Source organism: Alosa alosa, chromosome 4, assembly GCF_017589495.1.
Source record: "Alosa alosa isolate M-15738 ecotype Scorff River chromosome 4, AALO_Geno_1.1, whole genome shotgun sequence".
NCBI lineage: Eukaryota > Metazoa > Chordata > Actinopteri > Clupeiformes > Clupeidae > Alosa > Alosa alosa.
Genome location: NC_063192.1, coordinates 19360613 through 19383069, shown reverse-complemented (window position 1 = coordinate 19383069; position 22457 = coordinate 19360613). Strand labels below are relative to the sequence as shown.

The 22457-nt window shown below is 40.5% G+C and overlaps 2 protein-coding genes across 4 annotated transcripts; both read right to left on the bottom strand.

The window, feature by feature from the left end:
- Positions 1-275: 275 nt before the first annotated feature.
- LOC125292844 (guanylin-like) lies at positions 276-1328 on the bottom strand. Of its 2 annotated transcripts, none has more exons than XM_048240306.1 (3): positions 1228-1328; positions 918-1110; positions 276-691 (listed from the first exon to the last, which is right to left on the bottom strand). In XM_048240306.1, the coding sequence occupies exons 1-3, from the start codon at positions 1297-1299 to the stop codon at positions 627-629; spliced, it is 330 nt and encodes a 109-aa protein (XP_048096263.1). In that variant the 5' UTR covers positions 1300-1328; the 3' UTR covers positions 276-626. The 2 variants fall into 2 exon arrangements, with proteins under 2 accessions (XP_048096263.1, XP_048096264.1); XM_048240307.1 differs by having other exon boundaries at positions 276-634.
- Positions 1329-11306: 9978 nt separating this feature from the next.
- Positions 11307-18033, bottom strand: lactbl1a (lactamase, beta-like 1a). 2 transcript variants are annotated; one of them, XM_048240302.1, is made up of 7 exons: positions 17817-18033; positions 16686-16827; positions 15765-15874; positions 15391-15548; positions 14736-14977; positions 13496-13601; positions 11307-13159 (listed from the first exon to the last, which is right to left on the bottom strand). In XM_048240302.1, exons 1-7 carry the CDS (start codon positions 17817-17819, stop codon positions 12181-12183), a joined length of 1740 nt encoding a protein of 579 aa, XP_048096259.1. In that variant the 5' UTR covers positions 17820-18033; the 3' UTR covers positions 11307-12180. The 2 variants fall into 2 exon arrangements, with proteins under 2 accessions (XP_048096259.1, XP_048096260.1); XM_048240303.1 differs by having other exon boundaries at positions 15765-15871.
- Positions 18034-22457: the final 4424 nt, after the last annotated feature.

Below are 22457 nucleotides of genomic sequence, written 5' to 3'. Positions count from 1 at the left end.
GATAACAACATATCTGCTTCAAATGCTTCCTCAGTGTTCAATGACAGAGACAGGTTAGCAGCAGTTAAGGACATGAAAACATTTTTCTGTCATAGTGAATGTTGAATTATAAATTGCTTCATTGAAAATCATTTTAAAATTTCCTCATTTGCCTTATCTAAACAATCAATATGCTGTAAATCTTAATTGCTTCTAGACATCCCCATTCCTGGGAAACAGTGAGTCATAGAGTCATATACTCTATTGTTTAACGGTTCATTAAAGGGCAGTCTTAATTCACATTTGCTTAGTTTTTATTTTTTTAAGAGACCAAAAAAAAAACATGTACAACTAAAATGATAGAAAACAAAAGGTGACAATATCAAGTTTCACATAGATATTTACACACAGAATAGGGAATGGGAATGGGGAACAGGAGGAAATGCAGTAAAACACGTATTTAAATGATTACTCCTTTAAGGAGTAATCAAGGGATCAGATAAATATACTTAACACTTGGTAAGAACCATATAGTAACCATAATATGTAAGGAAGTTAGCAATACTTTGCAGTTTGGCAAAAGGTAAATGGAAGGATTTTATAAGAGATCAAAACAGCAGTCTGTAGACATGTCCAGTGTCAGCCAATCAGCAGCCTGTGCAGGCAACATAAGCACAAATCTCACAGATATCCATGTGGGTTGTGACCAGTGCTGTCAACAAACAATCAGTCAAATTAATCAGTGAAAGTAATAGTCAGTCACCCTGTTTTTAGAGTGTTGCAGTACTCTTGAGTTCCTTGCACACTATCGTTATATGGACAGGTTTATAAGCAGATGATGATAAGATATGGACTTTCATTAGTTTTATATCTTTCCCGATAAAAACAGGTAAACTTCCCAGAGCGGCCCAATAGATTTTCGATATGGTGTGTCTTACCCAGTCTGGTGAGGGAAGCCTTTGCGTCTTTGCTTTGGCACAAGGGTTTGAATTCCTCGGGGAAGCCAGGGCTGTTACACATGGTTGCTGTGTTGATAAGGCCGATACGGGATTTCTGTTTAACTGCTGGCTCCTGGTCCAGAAAATCCTTCAGTTTCTTTACCACTTCCAGGGGAAAAGAGAATCCGCCCTCCTAAATATTGTAAATGGATAAACCCAGTTTAGACACGATACAGATAAAAATTCTTATCCCAAGATTTTATTATTAGCATTATTAATACATTATAGTGGCAAATCACAATAACATTACCTTGACTATAACATTTTCAGCTGGCTGATAGAAAGCCATTAAGACCAGAGCGAAAGGTATGAAAGTCTTCATGTTGGTGTGGTTGATCCTTCTCCGAGATGTGTCCCTGTTATGTGCTGTTGCTCTGCCCTCTTGCTTGCCTTTTATATGATTTACTCCACTAATAAGTGGCACGTTATTAGGACAGAGTAAAGATTCCTCTGGTTAATCATTGTTAAGTATAATTTACAACATGTTGAAAAGCATGTACAGTGTTTCTATAAAAAGAAAAGAGATAAAAACTATTTGTGCACAGTGTACAACATGACTATTGTCTAAGATTATTTGGTTGTACAGATAGTTAATCCATCTTCTACCCTTATATCTCTCTCACTGTCCTCTACTCTACTGCAGACTGGGGAAGATTGTCATATTTAGATCAACACACCTTCAGAATTTCAGCATTTCAGTTCCCTATCTTTTTGTTTGAAAATATGAATTCAATTCTGTCAATAAATTGTATATAAAAATATCAATATAGTTCATCTTCAGTATTGCTTAATTACACATCTTCATAATTAACTGTATTAAAGAAAACAAATGCTAAAGTAATTTTAATCTTAATGATCAATTAACTCAATAATTCTTTAAATTTCTGCAAAAAAGGTTCTTTTCACAAAAGCCTGTCATTATAAGTTTATGAAGTTCATCATCATAAATAATAATCATCACCATTTAATTATTAATGACAGGTTTCATTGGAACTTCCTGTCTTAACATCCAGAGATTGTGTTGTGTTACCTTGCCTCATTACTGCTAAAGGATGAGAATGTGAAGACACTGTTGTCTGTGAAGCACTCAGGGTAAAGCTGGTTATATGATTAGAAGTATGTTTAAATTGTCTGGACAAGACCTTTTAAATCCTCAAATGTCAGGTGTCAGGCCATGGATATGTTTCAGCAGGTGTGTATACACTATAAAAGGTAAGAGGTTTTGACAAGATATATGATTGTCAATATACACAATGCAAACATAACACGAAGACCTAGTCAAAATTAGTTCCGATTTAAACTGTTTTAATGTGCGCACTGAGGGCCAGATGTGCTTTTGCACCCACTTCAGGCGTATTTGTTTCGCAACGTGCGTGTAAAATCATTGCGAGGTATGTACAAACAGGCCGCAAAGATGTCAAAGCTCAGACGGTGACCGTGATTTGTTCAAGTAAGAGTTGTTCCTGGACCAACATTCTAATGACGGTCCTGGACCAACAACTCTTTAACCAATAACAGCCTTGTGATGTCATTAATGTGAGCCTTCTGCTTCTCCCATTGCCATTTTGAAATTTCCTTCCAGAAACAACCAGTGGATCACCAACTTGTATCTCAATACAGGTAGGTCCTTGCATATTTGTGTGTAAATTAGTTGTAAAATAAAATAATTCTGAGTGGAATCTGAATATATGCACCTTAGATTTTTTTTATTTTCGTTTTAGCTGACTTGGTTCCATGTTTGTCTTATGTTAGCTGCCAGGCTAGGGACCATACATTTACTGTAATACATTAGCTTCCTAATAGGTAATTCAGTGGCTATGCATCTTTTAAATAACTTATTTCGATGGGATACAGTAGTTGAAGTAGCTTTGAAGCTCATTTAGCAATCTTGGTGCCGTTGTTATTATGTTAGAGGCTAGGCTAGGGAACATACATTTATGCTACCAAATTAGCTTGCTAATAGGTAGGTGCAGCATGCAACTATGTGAAGTGCCAAGCCGGTGTTATGTTAGTTCACTGGCTAAGGAGCACACTTTTGGACTACTAATGTAGCTTGGTAATAGGCTAAAGCAGTAGCTTTTGTTTGTACATGGTCCTGGAGCGACGTTGCCATGTTGGTCTTGGACCCACATTGTCATGTTTGTCCAGGACCGTCATTACATTGTTAGTCCAGGACCCACATTATCATGTTTGTCCAGGACCATCATTACAATGTTGGTCCAGGACCGACTACAATGTTGGTTCAGGACCCACATTTTCACGTTTGTCCAGGACCGTCATTACAATGTTGGTCCAGGACCCACATTGTCATGTTGGTCCAGGACCCACATTGTCATGTTGGTCCAGGACCCACATTGTCATGTTTGTCCAGGACCGTCATTACAATGTTGGTCCAGGACCGACTTTACAATGTTGTCTTCACCAAATGTTGGTCCAGGACCGTCTTTAGAATTTTGGTCCAGCACGGTTTTTACAATGTTAATCCTGGACCAACATCGCCATGTTGATCCTGGACCAACAACATGGTGATGTCACTCCTGGAAGATGAACAACAAACAAAAGTCACTGCTTTAGCCTATAACCAAGAAGAGACCCAATAGTTGATATAGCTTTGAAGCTGATTTAGCAATCTTGTTGCCATGGTAATTCGTGCTAATGTTAGCTGCTAGGCTAGGTAAAATACAAAAAAATAGCTTGCTAATAGGCAATACATATCTGTCAGTTGTCGTTAGACAGATTTTTTTCTTGTTACATTTCTGAGAAATTTGCCATGTTTATACCTTTATACAATAAGCTGCAAAATATTTTTTATGCTTTCTTTATTTCAGGAAAATAACAAATGGTCGCACTCCAAAAATCTTTTCTTGCTTTTTAATCCATTTAAGCACAGGGGTTAATTGACAAACGTTTTGGCCTGATGGCCTTCGTCAGTTTGTTTCATCCCTATGGCTACTTCCTAGTTTTAAATAGACAAGTTTATTCAATTAGTGACACCTGTCCTCATTAGCTCCGTATGAATTCAACAGGCGCTCCGACACATCAGGCCTCACCGGCCGTTCATCAGTCGGAGCGCTTGGTGTCTTCAAAGTGCAACACAATCATTTACATTTCAACAACACACCACCACATATCGTATAGTCAGACAATGATAAATACATAAGACAATAACATGTAAGTTACCCTACAATCACAGAATTGACGACAGGTCAAAGTCTTTATTTATTCCCTCTGGTGACATAGAACGTAGGCGATACATCCAGAAAGACTCCCTCTGAAGGAGCTTTTTGTCTGTATCTCCTCCTCTGCGAGGTCTTTGTACGTGCTTTATACCAGTGCATTTCAGATCTTCTAAAGTGTGATTCTTTTCTATGAAGTGTCTTGCTACAGGTGAAGTTATATCATTCCTACTAATGGCTGATTTATGTTCACTCAGTCTTGTTCTTAATTGTTGCGATGTTTTCCCAACATATAATAACTGGCAAGGGCATTGCAAAAGATAAATTATGTTTTTCGTAGAACAATTTATTAATGAATCTATTTTGTACAATTCTCCCGTGTGAAAGCAGCTGAACGTATTGGTTTTTAGCATGTGTGGACAAGCAGCACAATTTCTGCAAGGGAAGCACCCCTTGATAAAGGAGGGCTTCCCTGTGCGAATGACGTCCGACCTTACCAATAGATTATATTTTCTATTATATTTTTAATTATCTACAAAGAGGCCAGACAACATCACAGACTATGAAAACAGACTGCCCACCTGCACCAACACCGCAATATTTCCAGATGGAAATTATCCATGTGGGCACTGTGCATAGGACAATTTCACACACAAATGTCACTCCTTCAATCACCCTATAACAGGAAAAGAACTATGGGTTAAAGGAAAAATCTCATGCAGCACTACTAATTAGGTATATTTGATGTCCCTGTGGGAAAGCATATGTAGGAAAAACACGCAGGATGTGAACACAGAAGCAACATCAGACACAATCATGATAAGAGTCCCCTGGCTGTTCATTTTAGGCAGCCGTGGCTTAGTTCATTTGGGGCAGCTGTGGCCTACTGGTTAGCGCTTCGGACTTGTAACCGGAGGGTTGACTGTTCGAACCCCGACCAGTAGGCACGGCTTAAGTGCCCTTGAGCAAGGCATCTAACCCCTCACTGCTCCCCGAGCGCCGCTGTTGTTGCAGGCAGCTCATTGCGCCAGGATTAGTGTGTGCTTCACCTCACTGTGTGTTCACTGTGTGCTGAGTGTGTTTCACTAATTCACTGATTGGGTTAAATGCAGAGACCAAATTTCCCTCACGGGATCAAAAGAGTATATATACTTATACTTTAAACAAATTTGGACACCCGCTCTCAACTCTGAGGTTCATAGGGATAGAACAAGTCAAAAACCACCGAAGAGGAGGGGACATAGACAGTCAGCTTTTAAAAAGAGAGGCTTTTTAGATCTACCACCAGCAAGGGCGGAGTGGCAATCGGGAGCAAAGTCTCCTGGGAATGGGGAATGTGTTTCTGGTTTATCCAATGAACCGATTGCAGGTCAAGTCTATTTACAGAAATGTAGGGGGATAAATGAGCGGCCCCTCTTCTAATGGCATGACCCTACAAGCGATCAAGTTCGAGGAAAACGACAGGATTTTTGACAGTCGACGGATTTGCGTGGTTGCTTGCTGTTTTAAGGCAGAGAGAAAGGTGCCGGTGCCGTCAGAATTTTCCCGGTGGATTTTAGTGCCCCACTCCGCCCCTGACCACCAGGGAACTTTGGCCCCAAGAGGGCTTAATGAAGATTTTGTAATCAGACCTTTTCTGTAATATGAACTTGTAATATGGACTGTGAACAGAAAGTCTAATGAATGAACTCTATATTTTTTTCAAATCTGCATTTGTATACACTACAGATTTGTTGTTTCTTATAGAATGTTTCTTATAATGTTCTTATGCATTTGGTTTGGCATTAGTCACACCACAAGCTTGCCTGCCATACCTTAGGGGTTAATGAGTCACTGAGCTGGCTCCCCCCTATACTGTAGGCCAGGTGATTTAGACCATGTGCAATGCCTGTGTTTGCAATGAATCTGAGGAAGAACAATCAAGGTCATAACGTCTTGCAAAACTATGAGAAAATAAAATCAAGAAAAGAAAATACCAAGGAATGTGTGTACTTTTTCCTAAACACTTTTGTTTGTTTTTGTCCTGTATCTGGGATTGTGCACAAAGTCTCTTTACAAGTTGATAGAGAATGGAGCCATTCACTTTTCTAAGAATCTCTGAATTTACCTGTATAGGTGTCACCAAGCCATATATAATTATTTGACAATCTCCGAGAATCATGTTTATTGGTTGCAAAAGAGTTTGGGTAGATTGTGGAATGACAGTGGCAACATAGAATAGCATTCACAATTTATTGGAACATTGTAACATAATGTGTCACAAAAGAACAGTTAACATCGCTATAGAGTCAGGGGCATAAGTATAACTTTATCCAATATAGCCTTTAACTTTTTCTTTCTGGGTAATCTTTGAACTGTTGTACAGTTGAGTCACATTTCCTATTTGGAAACAGTGGCTGATCTTGCATACATTATTTGGGGACTTGCTGACTTCAGATTTAGAAACCGATATATTGTGGTTTGTTTATGAGGCACTTTGAAGCTTGCCTAGCAATGTCCATCAAAAGGGGGAAGTGAGTGGACAGTGTGAGCCACATGGCAGTCCCATGTTTGAGGTGGGCTACACGCTTCACAATGACGGCAAAGAGTTGTTATCAGACATTCACTAAGACTTATTACCCAGCACCAATCTATCTAATAAAACCTTTTGGAAGTACCATTAATGATATGTTATAAAATATTATAAAATATACCCGACGAGGACCGGATATTTTAAAATTAAATAAAGGAAAACCGAATATTGATCCTTCATTTAAATTTCCAGTATTATCGTTATGTGGTATATAGGAAGTGGAACCAAGTCAAGCAGCATGCGTGTCTTGTCAAGAGAAAGCTGCGCTTGTCTGATGGACAAAGCACATAACGATGACAACTCTTTGCTGTCATTGTAAAGCGTGTAGCCAACCTCACGCTTATGGAATGGAAATATCATGCATATCAATGATTCTGCCATTTCTATAGCTGTAACAGTAAGTGTTCACATTAATATAATGTTCCCCATACACAAAACAATATTTGAAAAATATGTTCACAATATATTTTGAAATATATGTACATATTCAAAATTGACAGAAAAAAACTATTTTGACACTTAAAATATATTTCAATATATTTTCCAAATAAGTGGCCTTAACGACCCACACTCGGTCAGTCTCCATAGCTTAATATGGTAAAAGTCAATCCCCTACTAAACATCTTTCTTAAACTGCTGTTCCATGTCCCACCCTCTTAAATTATAGTATAAACAGATTAATGAGGAGAAAATTAAATTGAAATAGTGATGTATCGCTTGACCATCCATTTGGGTCCAGACCAAAGCAGAGTGTGTGCAGACTGGTATTTCTTATGATAGACCTGGGCCAGCTTCCCTGTGATGGACCTGGACCAAATTTCTTATGATGAGCCTGGACCAACATCCCTGCGATGGACCTGGACCAACTTCCCTGTGATAGACCTGGACCAGCTTCACTGTGATGGACCTGGGTAAACTTCCTTATGATGGACCTGGACCAACTTCCCTGTGATGGACATGAAGCAACTTCTCTGTGATGGGCCTGGACCAGCTTCACTGTGATGGACCTGGACCAACTTCCTTATGATGGACCTTGACCAACTTCCCTGTGATGTACAGGGACAAACTTCCCTATAATGGGCCTGGAATAAACAAACAGACAAAAATATTTTGCAGCTTATTGTATAAAGGTTTAAACATGGCAAGTTTCTCAGAAATGTAGCAAAAAAGAAAAACAGTCTAATGACAACTGACAGATTTGTATTGCCTATTAGCAAGCTATGTTTTGTATTTTACCTAGCCTAGCAGCTAACATTAGCACGAATTACCATGGCAACAAGATTGCTAAATGAGCTTCAACTATTGGGTCCCTTCTTGGTAATAGGCTAAAGCAGTCACTTTTGTTTGTTGTACATTTTCCAGGAGTGAAATCACCATGTTGGTCCAGGACCGTCTTTACAATGTTGGTCCAGGATCAACATTGTAAAAATGGTGCTGGACCAAAATTCTAAAGACAGTCCTGGACCAACATTGTAAAGACAGTCCTGGACAAACATGACAATGTCCTGGACCAACATTGTAATGACGATCCTGGACAAACATGACAATGTGGGTCCGGGACCAACATTCTAAAGATGGTCCTGGACCAACATTGTAATGATGGTCCTGGACAAACATGACAATGTGGGTCCTGGACCAACATTGTAAAGACAGTCCTGGACAAACATGACAATGTGGGTCCTGGACCAACATTGTAAAGACGGTGCTGGACCAACATTGTAATGACGATCCTGGACAAACATGACAATGTGGGTCCTGGACCAACATTGTAAAGACGGTCCTGGACCAACATTGTAAAGACAGTCCTGGATAAACATGACAATGTGGGTCCTGGACCAACATTGTAAAGACGGTGCTGGACCAACATTGTAATGACGATCCTGGACAAACATGACAATGTGGGTCCTGGACCAACATTGTAATGGCGGTACAGGACAAACATGACAATGTGGGTCCTGGACCAACATTGTAGACGGTCCTGGACTAACATGACAATGTGGGTCCTGGACCAACATTGTAATGACGGTCTTGGACAAACATGACAATGTGGGTCCTGGATCAACATTGTAATGATGGTCCTGGACAAACATGACAATGTGGGTCCTGGACCAACATTGTAGAGACAGTCCTGGACAAACATGACAATGTGGGTCCTGGACCAACATTCTAAAGGTGGTCCTGGAAGAACATGGCAACGTTGCTTCAAGACCATGTATAAACAAAAGCGACTGCTTTAGCCTATTACCAAGCTACATTAGTAGTCCAAAAGTGTGCTCCTTAGCCAGTGAACTAACATTACACCGGCTTGGCACTTCGTTGCATGCTGCGCCTACCTATTAGCAAGCTAATTTGGTAGGATAAATGTATGTCCCCTAGCCTAGCCTCTAACATTTGCAAGAATAACAGCGGCACCAAGATTGCTAAATAAGCTTCAAAGCTACTTCAACTACTGTATCCCTTAGAAATAAGTTATTTAAAAGATGCATAGCCACTGAAATACCTATTAGGAAGCTAATGTATTACAGTAAATGTATGGTCCCTAGCCTGGCAGCTAACATTAAACAAACATAGAACCAAGTCAGCTAAAACAAAAATAAAAACAATCTTAGGTGCATATGTTCAGATTCCACTCAGAATTATTTTATTCTACAATATTATTTTACACACAAATATGCAAGGACCTACCCATATTGAGATACAAGTTATGGTGACCCACTGGTTGTTTCTGGAGGGACATTTCAAAATGGCAATGGGAGAAGCAGAAGGCTCACATTGATGACATCACAAGGCTGTGATTGATTAAAGAGTTGTTGGTCCAGGACCGTCTTTAGAATGTTGGTCCAGGAACAACTCTTACTTGAACAAATCTCGGTCACCAAGCTGGGACTGCCTGTCGCGGGAACTAAAAGGGGCACATTGCATTTTTCGTGTCATGCATATGCATTCATGGGAGGATCCAGAGGAAAGTGGGAGTTTAGCGTGAAGAGATGGAAGGGGAAGCGTAAATAGCGCCTAATTATGTATTCCGCGGTATGTACAAAGACTGCTCCTGAAAGCGCACGTCTATTCTGCGCCTAAATACTTCCGCCTTGTAAAAGCAGTGTTAATCCAAATTGCAGTTCAATGGGTCAATAAGAGAACCTTTCAAAGACAACAGAATCGCTATTTAGAACACCAGTTTTGTAAGTATTTGTACTAAAAAGCAACCTTAACTTTCGTTGGCCTTTCGAATGTCTTACTTTCACTTTCACGTCATTCACTTAAAGGAGAATTCCGGAAGTTGCTGCTACTGGAAGAAACTGGAATCCATGTATTTCCACTGAATTATTTTTGGAATCTGATCCCTTATCATACCTGTTCATTCTTACTCGTTGCTCGACTTATCGTGACTAAATTCAAGATGGCTGCAAACGTTAAACTTCGTGGAAGATACTGTCTGTATAAATCGCCTTGTAAGTAAACTACCAGTGCTTTTTCAAAGTTCTCAATGTCTCGTTTTAAATGTCAGGGCCCTAGGAAGTCTACCAATGAAGTGTGGAGATACATTGAGCCTCGTAAATGGGTGTAAAACAGTGATTTATTTGCATGGCTAGCCCGATGCCGAAGCACCACTACTGAAAAAGTTGTTGGTAGCATTGGCTAACTAGCGCCAGATTTTGGAGTGCAGGGGACAAGTCGAGATGGGCTATGAGACATACGTTCACACTCGGTATCATGTTTCAATACACTTTAGGTCAATATCACACCGGAATTCTCCTTTAAACTTTCCTACTTGCTAGATTTGACCAATTTTCCATAGCCTATGTGCACAAGTAGTTTGAGTAAAACTACTGATCTTCATTATCTTCATTATCTTCCTGCTTGTTGACATCTTATCATGTATGGTATTATGTCATGATCGCTCAACATTTGATTCTTTTTAATGTTGTCATCAGTTAACTTCATTCATCTGCGCTTGTAAGTAGGCTCTGCCGTTCAGTTGTGGACGTTCGTAAATTGCGATTATGGGAGGAGAAAGACAGAGATAGGCGCAGTCTATACTATGGATTGAAGGTTTGATTAATAAGACGGAAACTTGTGTCTGACAGCGTTCGCAATCTGCAGTTTGTCCATGACGCTGATAACGCTACGTTCGCAAAAGTTTCGCAAATGGAATTTCCGAGGCAAAGGAAATTCTCTTGAAGAGAGCGGTCTAGTGATAACGAAAACAGATTTACTTGACCCTTGCCCTTCAGGGCCAACATCAGACCGTTTTTCTAAACAAAGCCAACACATTAATCACTCTGGAAGGGCCTCCTGATATACACAAAAACAATCAAACTTCCTGGATGGTGTGTGTGTGTGTGTGTGTGTGTGTGTGAGAGAGAGAGAGAGAGAGAGAGAGAGAGAGAGATTGTGTGTGTGTGTGTGTTTATTTTAACCTGAAAGGTGCACAAGGAGAATGTGTCTTTGTATCATGATAATATGCAGCATATTCATATCAAACTCAAACCTGAGAAAGGGGCAACTATACACATAAAGTATATTCTTCTTTATTATATACACACGTTATAATACATTTATTTACATAATCACTCTCAATCTTACCCATTTATTGTGTTTCAATGGCAAGTTTCTCTTACTTGTGTGTGTGTGTGTGTGTGTGTCACTGCAGTGGCCAGGTGGCCAGTAAAACAATCAAACTTCCTGAATGGTTGGGTGTGTGTTTGTGTGTGTGACAGAAATTGTGGTCACCCTGTTCACTTAACATTTTGTATAACTATATTGATGTATAGTTCAGAGAACGTGTGTTTGTCTTTATTCCTTTATATATGCTGATAATAATAGGTTTCTGACTGATTGCTATAAAATATATATTTCCTCCAAACAGGGTTCCATAACTCAAGGTTCTTATTGACATGTCCTCCAATGAAAGGCACTGTCTCTGACTTAAGAAAACTTTCATACAAGAGTGATAATTGAATAAGGCCATGTACTGCAAAATACCAGTGTTTGCATGACACAAAAAATGGGCATTGAAATTCTACCTTCAGTAATAATCAAAAAAAGACCATTCAAAAAGGCAGGTAATGAGATCTAGAAAAAAATATGGGGTAGCAATGCCAATTTCTGTTCATATATTTCTTTAGGTTCAATTAACATTGACAGCAATATCTTAAGCAAAATGATGCATATTGGTGCAAACCCATTCACAAAGAATGCCTTTTAATTAGTTTCCAGTTCCAACCATAGTAAGATAAATGAAGTTGCATAGAAAAATGTTCCTCAGTTGTTCAATATTTGAGGCATTTATCGAAAGGTTCTTCTTCCCCTGTGTTAAGTGCTTTGCAAACATTTCTCAGAGACATGAAAGGTTTACGAGGACTGCTGATAACAATCGACCTGCCAATAATTTGACACATTTATCATGGAGAGGTCCCTCTTTCCCACTGTCAAGTTCTGCCCTGTGCAAACGTTATTTCGAGAAAAATGGTTTACGAGGAATCCTGACAACCCTGTAGGTGTTGAGTCCAGGGGCATCAAAGCCAGGCGAGAGACCCTTTCTGTTAAAATAATAAAAATTGAAAAGTTGCCTGTCTTGGTTCTCCAGGGAGACTGAGGCCGAATTGACTCTCAGAACACAGGGGTACTCCTTCTCAAACACAACCCTAAACACCCTGTCCTCCAGGTAACTGAGCCTGATAGTCCTGTACTTCGCTGGGACCATGGTGTCCAGCTGTGGGCCAAACTGCTGCATGATCAGAACACCATCCTCCCCGGCCCTTATCTCGTAGAACGTCATATTGCCATAAGTGAAGAAGCCCTCGTACGGGCTCGCTTCGGGGGGAGGGATGAGGATGCGGGGGGCCTCCCGGAAGGCACTCTCCAGGGCGGGGATGAGGAAGCTGTAGGTTTTGGCAACAAAGTCCTCGCCCTTCGGCTTGGCGCCTGCCATCAGGATGACCAGGCCCAGCTTGAGGCGCGGCACCAGGGAAAAGGAGGCCGAGTAGCCGTCCAGCTCGCCGGCCTTCTGCACCACCTCGTAGCCCAGCAGCTCGTTCACCTCCCACGGCGTGCCCGTCTGGTTGGCAAAGTAGCCCTTGTCGCAGCGGAACATGGGCGTCAGCATGGTCTTGAGTGTGTCGGCCGACAGCAGCGGCCGCGTGTACGAGCCCAGTAGCGCCATGCCCAGCTTGGCCATGTCTGCCGCCGTGGAGTACATCTGGCCCGAAGGACGGTACCAGCCCAGGTCATAAAGTGGTGCTGTCTGACCGCTCGCGTAGACCCCCACGGCCATTTGGCTCTGCACCTCTGGCGTGATGTCGAAGCCCGTGTCCTCCATGCCCAACAGGTTCAGGATATTCTCTGTGGCCCAGTGCTGGTACTTGGTACCCGCTACCTTCTCTGCCAAGACATGCGCCAGCAGAGAGAAGGCCAGGTTGCTGTAGTGGCATCTGCAGAGGTGGCAGAACAAGGCATTGGCATCAAATGTGCTAATGTGTAAATTCTTGCCATGAGAGACTTATCTGTGTGATGACAGTCCATGCCATCTTGCAAAATTGTGAATGCAAATCTGTACTAAAAGCTATTAAATATTCCCAGTTTCTTTACTTTTACATTTCAACATACCCTAGGACGTCGCAATGGAGTTGATGAAGGACGCCCTGTAAAATGGTTCCTCTTACTCTCTCTCTCTCACTCTCACTCTCACTCATCTGTCTGCTCTTCATTGTCCTGTCCATTACAGGCTAAAAATCCAAAGAACTAGAACATAAAATGGTTCCTCTCACTTGGTTCCTGGGTCTGCCACGAGGACGTCATCTTGAAGTAACCCGATGGCAGCCTGAGTGCTTCCTCGCCAGAGTAGGGTGGTTGACCTGAGACGCCTGGGTAATCCTGTGGGTTATGGGACACATTGAGTTATACAAAAACTTTCTCTTTCAGCCTTATTTTTTGGCCACAACCTTTCAAATAAGGTAATGTTGGTACAGTGTTATACAACTAGTTTTTCTTTGAATAAAAATCAGTTTTAATAATATTATATTCACAGGAAACGTCCTGAAAACGTGATATCTTCAAATGATCATTTTATCAAATTCCTTGTTTTTAATTTGATCAAAACCTATCCTCAAAAATTTGATTCCATCAGACATGAGTATCATCATACTTTTTCAACACAGGATATTCTGTATGTACGGTATATCCCAAGTTGCCTTTGGGGCAACCCTAGGCTCTCTAAAAGGCTATAGGATTTCCCTGTGGGTTATTTAAGGACACACTACATCCGAAATAAGCTGACTGAGGTCTGGTAAGGCTGTTTTCAGTTCTAATCTTCTGGCAAGACCCCAGGCCCTGTAAGGTGTGTTCAGGTAATGGAGCTAAGGTATCACAGGTATTTTTGACATCAACACTGAGCCATATTACTGACGGCAAAAACATATTTTAATGATACTACCATAACAGGTTGAAGCAATAGGTTCCATATGGGCTAATATTGGATGAAATACTGTATATGTTACTTAAATCAATGCAATATCCACAAAGAACAGTATTCATGATCATGAAGGGTTATCCAATATTCATAATAATGATGTACACAATGTACAATGAATACATACAAACAATGCATACATATGGCTGCACTCAAAAGTGTTACACTGTTATGCAGCATATAGCTATTCCTGCTTGAAGTGAATGCATGATAAAGCCTCTTCCTCTTAATGATAGCACTGATGATCTCTGTGCCTTATGTCAAATGAAGTTTACTCAGCAGTGGTCTTCATGAAGCCCTTTGAGAGTCCAGCCAAGCTTTCATTACAATAGTGTAGTCGTCTATTGAGAAATAGTTATGTAGACATATGTCCGTCGTTACGATGCATTGTGAATACATTTATCAAACATTTATGAATATGTTTATACGTTTCTATGAATACTGACTTTAAGTAAAGTGTTAACTAAAATGACAATAGTAAAAACTCTACAGGGCTTTAGGACTTTTATACTTTTTGTGTGCTGCAAGCTCTTCCTTACCAGAAAGCTGGCTGGCCATCCTCCGCAGGGTCACTGAGGAGGTGCTGGCCTTCCCCTCCAGGTTGTTAGTGGATCCATCTGCTTTGGACTTGGGGTCGGAGTCTCCGGTCTTTCCCAGTGGATTCTTTATGGTAAAATTATCCACATACTTCTCAAGCGGGTCGTCAAGAGAGGCCACCTTGCCATCTTCCCATAACTTGTACAGCATTATTGTAGGGAATATCTTCGACAGGCTTGCAATTCTGTAAACCAAGGAAGGCGGACAACTTCTTTAACGGCAAATAATGAGCTTTGTCTAATTAGACATATACATAAGCATATCCATATCCAAATCCCTATATGTGCATATGCACATACACAAACACGCACATGTACACAAACACGTACACATACACATAAATACATACACAAACACACATACATAAACACATACACATACACGTACACAAACACGTACACATACATACACGTACATAAACACGTACACATACACAAACACATACACATACACATAAATACATACACAAGCACACATACATAAACACATACACGTACACAAACACGTACACATACACATACATACACATACACATACACAAGCACAAACACATACACATACATAAAACATATACAGCTTCATTTAAACTGCTCTTACCTGTACATTGTGTACTCATTTGGTGGTGGGGAGAATGGATCACTTGCATTTTTTCTCCCAAAGTGCCCATTCCACAACACCGAGTCATTGAAGATGACTATGGCAGAAATGGCTGGCAGGCGGGTGGCATTAATATTTTGTCTCAGGAGTCCATCCACCTGTTTTGGTAAGTTAGAACCTCACATTATGAAATTGTGAAGATACAATCTGAATTTCATCAACGCTGTCAGCTATGTGTATTACTGCTGAAATTCAGTCATAAATTTTAGATGGCATAGAGAAGTGTTCAAAGCATCCTTTTTAATTACGACAAATATCTACAACTTAAATTGTGACAATATCATCAGGGTCTCTGCAGTGCTGCAGCTTCCCACCTTCTCTAGGGCTTCTTTGAGGATGGGGATGGGGTGCTGCAGGGGAACAGGCTCGGGGAAGCGAGGACACATCTCTTCCTCTGGGGCATCGCTCACCATGATCTCCTCTTCTGGGAAGGAGAAACCACAAGCGCAGCCAGAGGTAAGAACTTTATGTTAAACTGTAATAACTCTTCCACTGGAATCCCATTTATTATCAACAGGTAGCTCTAGTAGGTGAAGTATTGTAGCAGTTTCATCACACATTGAAGTTATTTCCTACAAGCTGAAAGAGTTGTGTGTGTAGCATCTCGAGTTTGCTTTGTATTTGGTGTGATTAGAAGACATCAAACAGCTTTTTGTCCCCGGAGATCATATAGCCTAGGCTGGATTTGATTTTTAATACCACATAGTATTACTATAGATATCATCTTAATGTAATCGCAATGTAATCATCATAATTGCTTCCCCTGGTAATGTCCCGGCGGCATATACTGTAAGCGGCCATCACATATCAATCAAGGAAGTAACTGGTGAGCTCCTTTTCTGTCGGAAACAATGATCAGTGCTTTTGATCTGATCATACTTTCCACCGTGGTGTCTCTTACAGTAAGTTCTAGTCGGGCTCTCCCACCCCCTGCTGATAATCAGGCTTTGCTCTGCGCTGTAAGCTGTGAGCCACTATGTCTAGCTTTGTGTAATCCCCAGCCATCCCCCGCAAATGATCAATTAAGCATAAGGAGATCAAAATACTAAATGTACAAAAGTGGAACCTGTGCCCAAAAGGAACTCTAAACTTACTTTAAATGTACATATTTACAAATGTATATAATCTGTACCTTCACTAAGCATTGCTTGTGGCTTGTAGAGATTTGTGAGAGCAGTGCTGTGTGTTGTAAGTTATTTTAAGCCATCCTAGTGTTCACAGTTCATGACTCTTACCCGTGCTGAGCTTGGGCTGTCTGTACTGCCAGATGAAGCAGGCTGTCATGACGACAGAGAGCAGCAGGAAGAAGACCAGACCCAGCTTGGTCCATTTCACTTTCATCTTCTCAGTTTGGCACTCCCAACCGGCTACAGGTGGCTTTCGGGAGAACACAGAACAAACAGGAAATCATTTTCATCATACAGGATGGCGTAGGCTATATTGCACATATTACTTGAGTGTGTGGTTGGATATTCTCAAACACAGACATCTTGTAATGCTTATTCTGGCCGTTTTCTCTCTATAGGTTAATGCAAAATATCAGTAATTGTGAACCCTTATCCATTACATTAACCCTCATGTTATCCTTGGGGTCAATTTGACCCCAAGCAACATTTAACATCATAAAATATATGGTTCACTTTTTTTTTTTGCTTCATGTTTCATGACTTTTCCTCAATTGAAGGGTACAACAGAGTTAGCATGAAATTTGTACAATAATTTGTTTTCAATGTCCTCTACAAATATTTTGTACATTGATGTTCCTTGGGGTCAGTTTGACCCCAGCTGTATGAAACATAGGATACATGAATATTTGACACATTATGGATATTATTATTTTAATAGTATGAGAACATATTGTTATTATCATTATTACATACACAAGTACATATTACATATAAGTCATTTTGGCAGGACTGTATAAGTCAAAAGGGGAAGCAACAGCAAGCCTTTGGGCTGCTGACACTGGATGAGCAATATTGCCAGCCTGGGTTCCAGGTTCATAAAGGGGTGTGGGGGGTGGGATTGTTTTGTAGGGCTTTTGATGGTGGTTATTACACTCTTGTTAAGTACCTGTCACAAAAAAAACTGGGTAACAATATGAATTATAATCATTTTCTGAGGGTTTATTTAGCTGGGGTCAAATTGACGCCAAGGATAAAGAGTGTCGGTAAGATTTGAGGATAACACAAGGGTTATAAACACACTGAGATACAACTTAAAAACAATGAAGATCACTTGCAAGAACATTTGCAAACTAAAAAAAAACATCACTGCAACAAAAACTATGTTTGGCATCACAGAGAACAATATACCACAAAATTAAAGTGCCATTTACTAAAACTAAATTTACTGAGCTAACTTACCATTAAGTACTAAAAGAGGCTGATCAGATAGCCCCACTGTTCCATGCACATCATAGTGTCCTCCTCTTGTCTTACTTCAGCAAAGTGTATATCTCCTCTCCTCCTTATCTTACACCTATTTTATTTTCATTTGAAAATAAATAAAATAATGAAACTGAAGAAATGCTGCCTGTCAAAAGAGCATTACAAGAGCTCGTGGAGGTTGAAAGTTGTGAAGGAAGAGTCTCCAGCCATTCGGTCCCTTGCCATGGTTTAATCTCTGTGTTGACCTCTCCACTGACATCTACTTCTATTTCCTCTCCGCCAACTGTGGCCCGTCACGTCATAATCTGAGGATATCCTCGACTAAAGCCCAGAGGCCCACACTCAGACGAGGGAATCCTGATGGCGATGCGGGGGAGGCATTAGAAATCAATTCACTTCATTCGCCTTGCATGCCGCATGTGCAAATGAACAAAGCTTCAATTACTCTTAAAGCTTTATTTAGACGGGATCTTTCTCTTTTTTTCCTTCATTTCGTTCAGCAACAATAATGCACTGGGTGGTGGCTGGCAATACTGCTACACATTTGTTTAAAATGGAGTATTATGTTTGTAGAAGGGATTTAGACCAGCAGTTATCAGTTTTTTACATTTATATATAATGATGTACTCAACAGAGACACACCAGTGGTATGTACATGCCCATGGGAAAATGAAAAAAAAAAAAAAAAGATAATATAATATATATAATATATCAAAATATATTTTTATATACATTTGTCTGAAATATAATGCAAACACTGATGCTCTGGCATATTGCAATGTCAAATAATGTTAAAGCTCATGTTATACAGTACATGTCACTACATTAACTTGTTAGGCAAATCTTTTTTCAGCAAAAATAATAAATAAATAAATAAATAAATAAATAAATGAAAATCTTTACAAACATGGATCTCCTTTTTATGGTTTTAAATGGCCATATAGTACTGAATGTTCAACAGTTACAAAATGTTATTGGAACCACTGTTTGATTCCCACAATCCTAACCCATGTGAAAGATAAGTCTACATCAATATATACTTCAAATGTCCGGCTTGAGCTTGGGTCCCATACAGTAATTCATTGATGCCTATACTGTACTGTGGATTTATGACTCTTATTGTGGTTTAACATATAGCACATTGGTTCTTTCCCATGCTGTGCTCAGCCTGCAGTAAAGGCTTGTAAATGTGTCAGGATTGATGTACAGCTCTGTCAGTTCCACTATCTCATCGACGCCCAGCACTGCTCTCACGCCTACCACCTGCTTAAAAGAGAGACTCTAGGTCATTACACCACAAGACGCGTCGACAGCGCCTCTGTCTGCCTGCCCCACATATGGTGGTTCTTAAATATTTACTTTGGAGCACCAGAACTCGGTTATTTGTGCCACTGTGCTCTGAGAGAATGATAATGTATGAAAATTCATGCTCTCAGCAGCCCTGTTTACATAGGCCCTAATCATAAAATGAATTAGAAAAAAGTTAACATTTGTTCTTGCAGGCGGCTAGCCAAAAACTAGATAAGATGCTCAGATAAATATTAGCCATTGTGAACAGTTAATAATGACATTCCGCCTAATACATTGTCATACATTTTATGATTATGGCTTATGGTTATGGGATTTGGCAGACACTTTTGTTCAAAGTGACTTACAAATAAAACAATACAATAGTTACAATTAACAGTGAACTATAATATACAAACCATTAACATTTTAAAAAGGTGGACATGTCACCTTTTTGCTGCTAACTTGAAACTCACTGCATTATTCTGAGGTATTGTGTCAAAGCAGCACCCATAGGGGGCAGCAGATTCATATCTCCCTTCCCTAGTATTTCCCTTTCTTTTTTTACTGGTGGACAGATAGCTAAAGCCAGTCAATCAATTGCAGTAAGCTACAATACTCCTATGGTAGCACAATAGCTGTAAGTCACATTGCACATTTATCCCTCATGTCAGTTTGTCCTCCTGCCAAATGACAGCTGCCATTCTCTGTCGTCAGCAGTTTCCTCTGGACCCTTAAAGAGGGTCCGGCGTATATCAATGCTAACTCAACATGTGTTCAGCTGACCTCTGCATCTGATCCCGCGGTATTCCCGGTTTTCCATCCGTTGACTTAGGAGTCACTCATTTTTTGGTATGTTAGTGAAATTTTGCTCTTTGCTCAGTGCTCTTGACCAGTTCTTAAACAAGGTAGCCTAAACAATGAGTTTAGATTTTATTTATCAGATTCTTCAGATGTTTAGTAGGCCTAATGTTGACCATTTTATTATGACACCGACACTGCTTGGAATTGGATCTCACAAACTTGTATCTAAAAACAAAAAAAACACAACAAAATCAGTTTACATTAAGTCTGCATAACTTGAAGAACAATACACAAACAATACATGCAGTCTGCACATCTTACAAAACACAAAGTCTGCAAATTAGGTGTACACATCTTGAACAATACACGATGGTGTATTGATGTCTGTTTGTGAATGAATCTAAATGTGTCTGACGTTTCAGCGATTCTGAACTGGCAGGTTATTGAGCTTGTCTAGAGATGACATTGAACGTCAACTTGAGAGCAGTCACTTCAAGCTATAGCTGAAGCTACAGTGGAAACTGTATTGGTGCCTCACTCTCCTCCTACCACCTGCTGCCATTCATAGTTGCTTGGCAGGTGTTCTATTCCCAGAGTCTCTTGGCAACCTTATAACATCCTCGTCCCTTTCTATTTACAGCGTACAATTACGATAGGGCCATGCCCATGATCTAGATATTAAATTACTCGTGAAATATTTGCTAGTCCTCAAGGCTTTCTGGTATTCTCAGCAGACAACAAATCTCCCCAAGTGTCTCGAAGAGCAAATCGCGTGTCACCTCTGGGGGCAAGGTCAATTTTTTCAATTTAGAACAGCAGCATTAGTGAGCCAGACACACTTCACTGTGTGTTACAATCAAACTTCCTGGATGGTTGGGTTGGGTGTACTGGTATAGTGGTGTGTGAGTGTGTGTGTGTGTGTGATTGAGTGTGTGCGATTGGTGTGTGTGTGTGTGTGTGTGCGATTGAGTGTGTATTTGTGTGTGTGTGTGTGTGTGTTTGAGTGTGTGCATGTGTGAATCTAATTGAATGTGTGAATGTATGAGTGTGTGTGTGTGTGTGTGTGTCTGTGTGTCTGTGTCTGTGTCTGTGTGTCTGTGTGTGCATGTTTGTGTAGGGTGGGGCAGACTGATAATGTGTGTCTATATGAGACAGACTGGGTTCTCTATTTGTGCCTAATTCATCTCCAATGTCAACCGTGCACCACACGTGCACAACAGGAGAGCAACGGCAAATGATTTTCCACAAGATGCAACACAGCTGCTAGCTTAATCCGATTACACTCAAAAACAATATCACATTTGGCCAGGAAGTTTTTTGTGGTTTATCAGATAGTGATAGAGTGACTCATCTGTAGATCTTGTACCTCAGGGACAGACAATAGTGAGCTATGCCATGCCCTGCGGGCAATCACTGTCACATGAAAGAGGATCCTATATGGTAGGTATTGGCAACACAAGATTTATTCATTTGATTGGCTCCATGCGCTCTTACACCAATCAAATGAGTGAGGGTTGGCAGCTCTGACAGTGCTGTCAAATTGACAGTGTCAATGCTACCTATTAAAGTATTAATAAATAATTATTATATGCCATATTGCCAATAAGCACATTTCACATACAGTAGTTACATGCTCATTCTGTCAAATGTTGAGTTTTTGATTGACTCTTCGATTGAGTGTTACTTAGATAAACAACTCATTTGGCTGAAGCACTCCAAAGGTCTTATCAAGACCTAATTGATATAGTCACATGCTCATGCACGCCTTAACATTCACAAAAGCAGGCTCATACACGTGTGTGCACACGCACGCACGCACGCACACGCACGCTGGCACGCACGCATACGCAAACATATACACACACACACGCAAACACATACTAAGCTCTTGACACATTACTTTTGTGTGGAGTAATCAATATGAACTAATGATTGGCAAACTGATCAATACCTCTCCTCTCCTCACGTCTAAGTCCACTTCGACATGCAGCCTATCTATTAACAAATCTGAGCGTCGGTGATACGAGCCAGAACAGAAACCAGTTTCATGGTTCAATTCATGACCCGCAAGTCAAGACAGATTAGACCTGATTGGGTTGTTGGTGCCATATGTGACCTACAATCTGTGCTCTGCTTGCATTAGCAGACAGGAGGGTCGCCGATCTCCCTGGGCAAAGGTTTCCATGGGAACGACCCCTGGATCCTGTGGTCTGCCGTTTTTCAGCCCTCACTCATCTTGAGGCTGAATTATCCTAGATTCCTTTATGTCAGTTCCATATTCTTCTGCTCTATTTCCTCTCTCTCGCGCTCCTCTCTCTCTCTCTCCCTTCCTCTCTCCCCTCCTTTCCCTGTGGTTTAACCCCCCTCCTTATCCGCAGTATCTTGCTCACTGCAATGGTTTCTAAAAAGATCAGTGTATTTTGCTCTACTTTTACAGTGAGTCATCGTGTTTTTTTGTTTTGTTTTACAACCCATCTGTTGTACTTCCACATAATTAAATGTGCAAAATGAGCAGGGCTGATGTGT

What these genes read in the sequence shown, in the direction of transcription:
- LOC125292844 (XM_048240306.1), bottom strand. Translation starts at nt 1,299, where the DNA reads ATGAAGACTTTCATACCTTTCGCTCTGGTCTTAATGGCTTTCTATCAG. An exon ending in CTGAAAATGTTATAGTCAAG is followed by an intron (nt 1,111 to 1,227) that starts GTAATGTTATTG and finishes TACAATATTTAG; the next exon opens with GAGGGCGGATTCTCTTTTCC. An exon ending in GGCTTCCCTCACCAGACTGG is followed by an intron (nt 692 to 917) that starts GTAAGACACACC and finishes GTTTGTTGACAG; the next exon opens with CACTGGTCACAACCCACATG.
- lactbl1a (XM_048240302.1), bottom strand. An exon ending in ACAGCCCAAGCTCAGCACGG is followed by an intron (nt 15,875 to 16,685) that starts GTAAGAGTCATG and finishes TCTCCTTCCCAG; the next exon opens with AAGAGGAGATCATGGTGAGC. An exon ending in GATGGCCAGCCAGCTTTCTG is followed by an intron (nt 13,602 to 14,735) that starts GTAAGGAAGAGC and finishes CATAACCCACAG; the next exon opens with GATTACCCAGGCGTCTCAGG.